The sequence below is a fragment of the Boleophthalmus pectinirostris genome, unplaced genomic scaffold, assembly GCF_026225935.1.
Source record: "Boleophthalmus pectinirostris isolate CB_2022bp ecotype Guang Dong unplaced genomic scaffold, ASM2622593v1 HiC_scaffold_2513, whole genome shotgun sequence".
Lineage (NCBI taxonomy): Eukaryota > Metazoa > Chordata > Actinopteri > Gobiiformes > Gobiidae > Boleophthalmus > Boleophthalmus pectinirostris.
The window spans coordinates 1-11,425 of NW_026571238.1; the positions used below are offsets into that span (position 1 = coordinate 1).

Consider the following 11,425-nt stretch of genomic DNA (forward strand, 5'->3'; position numbering starts at 1 on the left):
CTGACACTTTATATGCTGATAGTAGCTATGTTATGTCAGAATGGACGTAAAGGTTGTTTCATTGGCTTTCTCCATAAAGCACTCATTGTGCGCTTGTGTTTGGTGCTGGAGAAAGAGTTCAAGTGGACATCCCTGCGCCCTGCTGAATGCCTTTCATGGCCCTGCATTAACATCACTATGCCGCTGACAGAAATATTGCTCTCTTTGTGTGTCTTTTACTTTGTTTTTTCCCTTGTAATTGCGCCTGCATTTTTTCTCTTTCTGCTGGCTGTTAGATGCACAATATTTCATGTCTCATAGTTTTGTGTAATATGCTTTGTCCATTGCAGGTTGTCTCATCCTTGTATTGTGGCTCTAAGTCATCCATCTCACTATGGGCAGCCTACTGAGCGGGGCCAGTAAAGGGGCCAGTGGCATTCAGTCGCCACAGACCTCATCACGTCACATATGCCACTCGCTGCTTGATAAGAAACAATATAGCAAAAATTCCCGCTGCCCAAACAAAGGAGCCATGCATCCGCTGCTGTCCCTGTGTGTTGTCTGGCTGCTGTCCATGGCCTTGGCACTAGGAGAAGAATCCTCAGTAAACTCTTTTCCCCGTAGAACTGTCCCCTATCACCGTAAGTGGTTTCTTTTTAATATGAAATCACGTATTTGTTCCAACAGCTGGTTTTGTTTATTGGTTATGACAGTAATGTTTTACCTTCAGGGGACAATATTTACATGTTTCATGAGGAAGGTGTCTTCAACTATTCCACTATGCTGTTAAGAGAAGACTTGGGCCTGTTGGTCATTGGAGCCCGGGAGGCAGTTTATGCTGTAGATCTCCATGATGTCTCTAAAAAGTTGGCTTCAGTAAGAAAACATTTAGTTAATACTGACATTATCAATGACAAAATAATGCAATAACAGTTTGTTCTAGGTGCACAAAAGTCCTAATTCTCAATAGTAACACGGAAATTACAACAGTTGTCCTTGATCAAGACTAACCACAGTTTAAATGTTCACTTAGGTGAAATGGGAAGTGACACAAAAACAAAGAGAGGATTGTGGAAACAAAGGGAAAAACCCAGAGGTATGACATTGCTCTATTTTGCCCTTATTTTGGCACATTGAGTTTTTATCAGAGGCGTCTGTTACAGACTGAGTGCAAGAACTATATTAGAATCCTCCATGAAATGGAAGACAACAGAATGTATGTGTGTGGGACTAATGCTTTTGACCCAATGTGTGACTACATGGTAAGATATATTTAATGTCATTGGTCACATTTTAAAAATAAATAAATGAATTAAACATTGAATCAAATATGACCTAAAAACTAAATCTGGCTTGTATTTCTCTACCAGTCATATGTAGATGGGAAAATGATGCTTGAAAACAAGACTGAAAATGGCAAAGGCAAATGTCCATTTGATCCATATCAAAAATATGCTTCTCTTATGGTTGGTATGTGGCATTCATGATTTGTTAGCGTAAGCTTAAATATTTAAATGAATCTAGTATTTTGTGAATTTTCATAACACTGCTCCTGTGTTTTATAGATGATGACTTGTACTCTGCCACTTCTATGAATTTCCTGGGTTCAGAGCCTGTTCTTATCCGGAGTCCTGACGTTTCAATTCGAACTGAGTTCAAAACCTCATGGCTCAATGGTAAGATGAACTCTTAGTTTGTTTGTATGAGATTTTTTTAGGAGACTTAATATGACATTGTATTTGTTTTAATATCTGTGGCAGAGCCCCACTTTGTATCGATGGCCTATCTGCCTGAGAGTGTTAACAGTACTACTGGAGACGATGACAAGGTTTACCTGTTCTTTAGTGAGACAGCAGTCGAGTGTGACTGCTACAATAAGCCTGTGGTGTCACGTGTGGCCCGTGTGTGCAAGGTAAATGTGTCTTCTTTTTTTTTTTTTTTACGATCAGTACCAAGTGTGCAACAATGGCGCCTGTCCACTATGAGGCCTGTTTGCTGATGCTTAGCTGTGTTGCGTTCTCACACAGGGTGATCTAGGAGGGCAGAGGACCTTGCAGAAAAAGTGGACTTCTTTCTTGAAGGCTACACTGGAGTGTCCCGTCCTGGAGTCTCAGCCGCCTTACATTATCCAGGATACTTACCGCTGGTGTGACCCCAAGAAGCCCTGGACTAGCTGTTTGTTCTACACCATCTTTACCCCTCAGTCGTATGTTGCAAAGTTTTGTTGGTCGTAGATTTGGATGCTACTTGTGCCTCACTTCTGTAATTCTGTGTTTTAGAGACACATCAGACTTGTCGGCTGTGTGTGTGTACAAAGTGTCAGACATCAGCCAAGTGTTTTCAGAGGGCAAGTACAAGACCCCAGTCACTGTAGAGACGTCTTTTGTTAAATGGGTGATGTATAGCGGAGAGGTCCCTTCTCCACGGCCAGGAGCAGTGAGTTTTGCCCAATACTTATAAAAAAAAAATCCTCAAAAGTATTTTTAAAGCAGGCAATTGTCTTTTTGTTGACTGATCCTATTGTCTGTGTTCTTTTCCAGTGTATTGACAATGCAGCTCGTAAAGCGGGTATAAATGAGACTTTAGACCTCCCTGATCAGACCCTTGAATTTGTCAAAAATAGGCCTCTCATGGACCAGGTCATTCAGCCCATGGGAGGAAAACCCAGTTTGGTCCGAAAGGGGGCCATGTTCACACAAATCATTGTTAACCAAGTGCAGGCTGAGGACAACAAAACGTACCACGTCATGTTTATAGGCACAGGTTTGTTGGGGCAGAAAAGAAATACATTATTTGACCATATTCATTTTGGCGATTATACATTACAGTATGTCTTTTGCAATGAATGCAGAAAATGGCACCATTGTGAAAGCTGTGAACTATAATGGCGAAATGTTCATCATTGAGGAAGTACATGTCTTTAAGTTAGCAGAGCCCATTAAGATCCTTCGTTTTTCCACCGTCACAGTAAGTCTTTTAAGATGCATGTCAATAATTTGGTCTTTTTTTAAAATGAATAAGTATATGGTTTGTCCCTGTCTGTATAGGATCAGCTGTATGCTGGCTCAGACTCCGGAGTAGTGCAGATACCTTTGGCCACCTGCGAAAGGTCTTCCACCTGTATGGACTGTGTTCTTAGCCGAGACCCATACTGTGGCTGGGATGACAGGACAGGGAAATGTGTGACTCTTCTTTCAAAATCACAAAAGTAAGTGGTTGTGTTCTCATATAATCTGGTTGTGGGAATAAAATATTTGCTACAAATATTTACATTAGCTTAAACATTTTTCCTAGTAAACTCATACAAAGTGTGCAAGATGGTGATGCATCTCTTTGCCCAAAACCAGGTGAGTACAATGACATGACCAAGGACAATATTTCAATATAGTCACAATGCAGCACACGGAACTAATTAGCTCCAATGTTGTTGCTTAAAACGTGAAAGATTAGCTTGATACGAGTGCCCCTGTATTAGAGCCTATTTTATACAAGTTCCTTTCCATCAATATTAAAATAGTTTTAGATCAGCAGCCTTTTTATGGAAAAAGTGATGCCGTTGTTCTGTTGAAGGAGTCTTTGTGACTTCCACTCAAATAAGTTTGTCAGCAGTATGGGCCAGTTGGGGGAGGCTCAGAATTTCTGACAAGTCAGAACAGTTTCCAGAAAGAAATGTTGAGAGTGTGAGTGAGTGCTTCTCATGATAAAATAATGATAGATCTCATCATCAGAAGATCTAAGGGCTATAGTTTTATCATTTTGATAAGTACCAGTAGTAGAATTCTAATATTAAAGGTGCACTGTGTAACTTTTTTTGGTGGAGGATCTGCCACCTGCTTGTCTCCACAGATATTGTGGAGTGTAAGTGTAATGCCACACTGTAGAACATTCCAGGCAATATCTCTATGGAAAGAAGCAGGTGATGGCCCCTTCACCAGAAAAGTTCATGTATTTTTAAGAGTATATGGCTGCTTCAAGTTTATTGTGCTGTCATTTAAAATCCCTACTTAAAATGTTTTGATCCAGCAAATCCAAATTGAAAAATGTATAATTTTCTTTTTGTATTGTATTGTATTTATTAAGTTAACTCTGGCTCTGGTTATTTTCAGCCCCATCTACACCGGTTAATCAATCTGTTAGGGTTGGTGGAAGCCTGAAGCTTCACTGTACTAATCCATCCAATCATGCTGTAACCATCTGGGAGCAAGACAGGCTAACACTGAACCCTACACATCGTCACCATTTTTTAAAAGATGGTTTGCTGATTTTAAATGCTTCAGACTCAGATGCTGGTCTGTACTCCTGTCTCTCAGTTGAACGTTCCAAAATGAACACGTACACAAGCACTGTAGTCGAGTACCAAGTTACCATAGCCTTGTCTGGAAAGGAGGATGGCATTGGGTTTCCTCATGCACAGCGGGATGGCCTACATGTTGCTATTGCAATCTTTGCAATTGCTTTTTTTGGGCTATTTTCATGGAATATATACAAAGGACATTTTACTCGGTCATGCAGAGACAAGAGTGGACAACTGTCTCCTGAGGTCCACGAGGAGATGGCCTTAGACTCCATTGTTGTGGTTATTATTGACCACAACAATGGAGAAGCCACATAGTGTTATTGAATAAAAGTAACAGATAAGTTTGAACTGGTACCTATTGAGAAGATTCACTTTTAAAAACATCCCTAGTTCTTATAAGTTTCAATATTTTTTACAACAAGCAAAAAGAGCCTTTTATTTTTATCAATGCCACTGCATTTTCTTTACATTAACCACTTACCATCCTATGGAAGCCCATTTCCGCCAGTAAATCAAAAATAAAAGCCTCACAGAAACTCATAATTACGACTTTTAAACTCATAACTTATGATTTTAAAACTCATAACTATGATTTTAAAACTCATAATTACGAGTTTTAAACTCATAATTACGAGTTTAAAACTCATAATTACGAGTTTAAAACTCATAATTACGAGTTTAAAACTCATAATTAAAAAAAAAAAACATTCACATGGAATCACGGTGAGCAAACGCACCCTTGAACGGATTTTAAGCAAAAGAGGACTCTGGCGGCGTAAAAATAAAACAGATGTGGCTGAAGTGGCAGCGTTTATCGAGCAACAGCTGGAGACATCTGGTCAGTACCACGGCTATCGATGGATGCACCAAAAATGTTGGGTGAACAATATTGTGACAGACCGTGAGACTGTTCGTATTTTACTTCGATTATTGAACAGTGAAGGTGTTGATCTGCGGTCAAGAAACAGGCTACGAAGACGAGTATACCACAGTCGAGGTTCCAACTATGTCTGGCATATTGATGCTATGACAAGATTAAGCCATTTGGAATTGCAATCAGTGGATGTATAGACGGTTTCTCCAGGAAGATGATACGGCTGGAAGCTTACAAAACAAACAACGACCCAAAGGTTATCGCTGGCTACTTCATGGATGCTGTGATCACTGCAGGTGGTTGTCCAGCTAGAGTCAGGCTTGATTTAGGGACAGAATGGTCATGTTGGAGAATTTCAGCGCTTTTTGAATTATTCTGGAAACCGAGCAGAAACAGACCCAGTATTTTCAGGTCCCAGCACTGGAAACCAGCGGATTGAACGATGGTGGCTCACCCTGCGAAGTGAATGTATTCAATATTGGATGGATCTATTTGACAAACTCAAAGAAGACGGACACTTTTTAGACAACTTTTTGGATAAGTCCTTAATCCAATTCTGTTTCCTGAAAACAATACAGGTAAGCCTAAATAACCTTCTATTTTTATCCTGTTTAATAAGTTATTATACAACAAATATAAACAACATTAGTAACTATTATTACACGACAGTGCCATCTAGTGGTTAAAGTGAAGAGCAATGTGCTTCATATGTACTGTACATTTTATTTGTCTTTATCCTAGGATGAACTTAATGAGATTGCACTGACTTGGAACAACCATCGCATCCGTCAAGTCAACAATTCAAGATCGCCTCATGGACGTCCTTCCCGTTTTGTACGCGGTTCCACACCTGTACGGTGGTAGAAACTATTTGCATCCTATAGCCATGGACAAAGTCTCACTCTGCCTTGAAGAATGCACCTTCAGAGATTTCCCATGTGATGAAGATGTGTTCAGAATCTGCGTGGACTTGATGGCTGAGCGTAATTTGTATTTTTCAAATGATGTGTATCAAACAGTTGACCTCTATATCCGTTTGAGAGAGTTAATCAATAATGAATTGCAACAGTGATCAAACATGCACAGACTAATTCTACAATGTAATGATGTCATACTCCTAGATGGGAGGAAAGAGCCAGTTTTTCCTGTTGAGTACATTCTACTTTAACATGAATATCCAAAAGGTAAACTCACAAATTCTGAACCTGATCACTTCTGTTAGTGGCTAAAACCAAGAACTCACTGTATTACAACAAAAATCTGCATTTCAACAATATTCATTTTACCTGAGCCCCAGCTGTATTAAACAATATTGGCCTATTGAATGTTGTGATGTCATCTGAAACCCAACAATAAAGACTAATAACTGAACAAAGTTTGTTAATTAATTGTTCACTATCACACAATAAGAACTACAGATTATATCTATTTCTGTGGTAAATTAATTTGTTGTTAAAATTAGGATTACTTTATATTTTCCAAAACATTTACGCTATTATGGCAAGTATGTGCAAGTAGTTAACAACATAATAATGTAAATGAATATTTAAATGAATAATAAACCAGACTGAAGATTCAAAATTACAAGAAGTTTTATTCATTTGATCAAACTTTTTCACATTCACTTCAGGAAATGAATAATGCAATAGCACCTCCGGACAGGAAATGTAAGAGTATGAATAGACCAGCTATATAACAGTTTTAACAATGCAAAAGTCCAAACAAACTTAAATCATAATGAAGAGATACAGGTGAATTGTATCTTTTGAGTAATCTATATCTAAAATGGTAGTTAATGAATGTTGTGTAAAAATGTGGCAAACAACAGCAGCAACAACAACAATAATCAAAGTGAAACCAGTAACAAGACTATATTAATACCAATATGCTAACAGAATTCACTTTTTCATTTGGCCTAAAATCACACAATATCCATAACCCAGATGTTACTCTCCAGCACTTTGTTCATTTCATGTCGAACATCGGGGTAACTTTCATCGGTAACTGGCAGTTCTAAGTAACAACCACAGGTGTGTGCAACAGGCTTCTCTGAAACCCATTCAGCTCTGTAAATGACACCACAATGTTTTTTCCTGTAAATACATCTGATCCTGTACAAAACCTTAGGAAACTGGAAAGACTCTTGAAGATATGTCGTTACATATTTGACTCTCTGTTTTTCACTGGCATTTGGATTACATGGATAAGTGAGCGACTTCATTATCTTGCGTGATGTTGGTTGTAGTTCCTCATATGCAGTTGCAATCCCCTTCAGCTCTGACTTCATCCCCACAAGCATATTACTCCACTGCTCAATGACAAAGGCTGGCTCCTGAACACATCTCTGGTGAGCAAGCTCTCTTAAGATTTGCTTTATGTTGTTTGGTGTTGGATGTCTGCGGCAGTTATGCAAATCAAGAACTTCTAATAACTCATCTTTGTCAATACTTTCAAAATCTGAACAGCAAGTCTGAAATATGACTGGCTCTGAGTGTGACACGTACTTGAGGAAACTATCCAACAGATCAGTCTCTACATCACCAAGAACAGCTTGCTCAAGAATAACAGGAGCAAGTTTTATTGGAAGATGCTTTGCTCGTTTCCAACCAAAAGCAATGATTCGACCAACACTTTCCCATTCCTCTTTTCCATAGTCATGTCGTAAGTATGGTACTTTAAAGTCATTCCCCATGGTGCATTGTTCATAAAAGTCATTCCAAAACTCTGATAGCACATCCCTTAGTACACCACCATCATCCTTGGCCTTTTCCACTTTCCCATCAGGAAGAATGACTTTAAAGTGGATATTCTTGTTCACAATCTCTTCTTCAGAAAACACCTGAATAAGCTCATTAAGAATTTGGCCTCGATGAACCACAACAATGGTTTTCTTTTTTTTAGACATATTCAGAAAAGTAGGCAACTCTTCTTCAGTTAGTGGCAAAGTATCATCAAGATGACTGGAGGATTCCATTTCTAACAGGTCTGCAGTGCGCAAAGTCACAGTCCCACTATCTTCCAAGTCGTTCACATTAAGTGTTGTTTCTTGTTCTGGTAAACTATTAAAAAGACTTTCATCACCATCTGAAGACTCAGTGCTTCCAAAAGGTCCAATATAAATCACATCTAAATAGTTTAGCTCCAAAACTGTTGAACTGGAGCTGCCTGAAGGTTGAGATGGTACATCAAAGTGATCATATATATGTACAGATTCAACACTGCTCCCCTCAAGATTCCCTTCTGTGTCTTTTTGTATCTTCTTGGTTTTTAAGTAAAAACGCAGCATTGGCAACCTGGTTCTTTCATACAGTTCCTCAACAGTAAAATCTTCAACTAAGGGATTTTCCTGAAAGTTGGTTAAATCCACTTCAAAATCTGTACGTTTGCCTACTGCATTTTCCCCCCCAGGAAAAAAACAGTTGCAGTGCTCTTTCTATGAGGTCTGTCTTTGTACTCTTCTTTGGCACACTTTCCTTTCGTGTTCCACCACCCTTTTTAGTGCGCATATGCACATACAAGTTGTCTAGTTCCCTGAAATGTAGCCACCCCAGCTCAATTTTTCTGTCATTTTTCCTGCTTTTCTTTACATTAACATGTTCTTTAACTGTAGCATTATCTTTTTGGTTTCTGGCTAGCTTTACTTTAAGTCTTTCAAATAGTTTTGACTTCCGACTGCTTGGTTCTTCTTGCCGTCTACAGTGTCCAAACACAGCTACTCGGTCGCCATACGATGGTAGGTACTCATTCAGTTCCTCATCGCTCATGAGCTTTATTACACTGGGATCAATCTAGAGTAAAATACACAGAAACAGAAATAAGGCATTGTTTCCCAAAGTGTGACATGGTTGATATGTATGAAGTCATAATAGTAAAATCATCTGCCTACCTTGTCCTGTTCCATTCGCTGGATAGCTTCTTCATCCACATGTCTTGATCTCAGATACTCGCACAGCTGATCCATATTGATTTTTACTGACTGCAATGAGCAAAATGGTCAACTAACTGGTAAACATATGGCTATATTAATGTTCCCAACATAAAAATAGTATCCAGTGCTTGCAAATAAATTATAAATACATCAAATACAATTTTTTTTTTATTTTTTTTTATTGTAAAACTTGGTACACTTTAGGCTCATATTCCTGGCATGCCAAATAAGTTGGGGAGGAAGCGATTTTAAATTAGCCAATGCAGTCATCCGAATCGTTAAATCCTTTAAATGCTAATGGATAACGTTATATGGCCGAGATATGTACAAAATAACAATCACCCGAGAAGATAACCTACTACTACTAAGTACCTGCGACTTGCCCGACATCCTGAGCGTCAAACCGGTAGAAAATACTTTATCCGACAGATGTAAACAAACTGCGCCATGATGCTAATCAAACGTGTGCCTCTGCCGTCTAGAAACCTGATACCTGTGTGACAGTTCCCACCAGGTCTACGTGTCCCCACAGTGACACCAAGTGGATGAACAAGAGAAATACCAGCAAATACACATATCATACTTGGCAATCGCCAATGTGAACGGAAATTGATATTGCATTAGACACTTGTCTATTGTAAAATTAATAAAGTAAGCTGCGTTAGGTAGATCCATGCTAAATATCCACACTTGGGAATAGCTAGCTAACTGCACTCAAAGCTAGATGCTATGCTCCATTTAGCCTGCCTGTTTAATCGTCAGTTTTCCTAATTATTAAATTCAATTATGCATATCAAGACATCTTATGAAATCTAGCCTAGTGATTAAAAATGTCACTATACTTACAAAACCAGCTTAGACATGGATAGACGAACATTGCCAGGATATCGCAGATTTCACACTGACGGCTCCAGCAGCAGCTCCTGTGTCTGTGTCTGCATGGCATGCGCAGGTTGGGTCCGGACTGTAAAACTCGTAATTATGAGTTTTAAACTCGTAATTATGAGTTTTAAACTCGTAATTATGAGTTTAAAACTCGTAATTATGAGTTTTAAAAGTCATAGTTATGAGTTTAAAACTCGTAATTATGAGTTTTAAAAGTCATAGTTATGAGTTTAAAACTCGTAATTATGAGTTTTAAAATCATAGTTATGAGTTTAAAACTCGTAATTATGAGTTTAAAAGTCGTAATTATGAGTTTCTGTGAGGCTTTTATTTTTTATTTACTGGCGGAAATGGGCTTCCATACCATCCACCCGCCCACCGGCGGGCGATTTTCCCCAAAAAAAATTTCACTCTGTATTTTCACCTTCATTATTGTTTTCACTACTGGCCATACATCGTTTGAAAGCTTAATTTCTCAATAAAACAACCATATCATTCATTTTATGCCGTACAACGAGCCCAAAACGCTATAACTTAAAAATTCACATCATAATCAAAGAATAAAGTACGCGTTTCTTACCTTTGAGCCGGTTCTGTCGGTCCAAAACGCGTTCAATCCATGAAAAGTTGTACTCAATAAGTCCGTAATAATCCACAGAAAAAGAATATCAAGTTGTTTTTTCCATAAAATAATTCCATGTGGGAAAATAATCCAGAAAACCCTCGTCCGTATGAATCGATGGATACAATGATATGAAAAAAAGTTTCTCTTCTCTCCCTCCACTGCGTTTCTAGCAGGTTTGCTCGCACTGTTGGGTGCGCTTGTTTTCCTCACACTCTTAGCTTCAAAATGAGACCCTCCCCGCTGTTGTCGGTGGCGGGGTTTAGGTGGGACAAGCCGCTGAAGAAGCTAACGCACTCACGTACTTCCTGGCTTTACGCACGCGTCATCAGTTTGTTTACGGGAAATCTCTTCAGTCATTGGATCTTCCACAAAGTGATTGACATATTGTTTTAGCCAATCAGCAGAGCTTTCAAACGGTGGGTGGGACATTCAGATTGTATTAGAAACGGACCGTGTGTTTATCAGCGTAAGAGAAGGAGAGAGGGAGAAGTGCGAGCGGTGCCGGAGAAGGCGATCTTCCATTTGGAAGGACAATTTTGGCTAGTTTGTTTTTTTTCTTGAGAAAACATGCCTAAAGCTCAGAAGAATTAGTATTATAATAATAACAATTATTATTATTATTGTAACCCAGTCTAAAATGTCACTTTAGATTGAACTGGCTAAAATATGAATAATTTCATTTTAATAAATAGTAATAAATATGACTAATAAATAAGTAATTGATAAAAACATCTCTTATAAATAGTTAATAAACGTTATCCGCCAAGCAGAGGTTTTCGTCAATTTCAATTGATAAAGTTCATTTTGTTATAAACAAAGTTTGTTAGGAGCATAGCA

At 38.6% G+C, this 11,425-nt stretch overlaps 1 protein-coding gene across 1 annotated transcript; it reads left to right on the forward strand.

Moving 5' to 3' along the window:
- The first annotated feature begins 455 nt into the window (after positions 1-455).
- Positions 456-4,591, forward strand: LOC110159001 (semaphorin-4E-like). The gene is made up of 14 exons (XM_020923569.2): positions 456-620; positions 710-855; positions 1,013-1,075; positions 1,143-1,241; positions 1,350-1,449; positions 1,545-1,655; positions 1,740-1,891; positions 2,007-2,185; positions 2,259-2,415; positions 2,520-2,742; positions 2,831-2,946; positions 3,027-3,187; positions 3,274-3,326; positions 4,086-4,591. The coding sequence occupies exons 1-14, from the start codon at positions 512-514 to the stop codon at positions 4,589-4,591; spliced, it is 2,175 nt and encodes a 724-aa protein (XP_020779228.2). The 5' UTR covers positions 456-511.
- Positions 4,592-11,425: the final 6,834 nt, after the last annotated feature.

Coding starts and splice junctions, on each gene's coding strand:
- LOC110159001 (XM_020923569.2), top strand. CDS start 512: ATGCATCCGCTGCTGTCCCTGTGTGTTGTCTGGCTGCTGTCCATGGCC. Junction 621..709: donor TAGAACTGTCCCCTATCACC/GTAAGTGGTTTC, acceptor TTTTACCTTCAG/GGGACAATATTTACATGTTT. Junction 2,186..2,258: donor ACCATCTTTACCCCTCAGTC/GTATGTTGCAAA, acceptor TCTGTGTTTTAG/AGACACATCAGACTTGTCGG.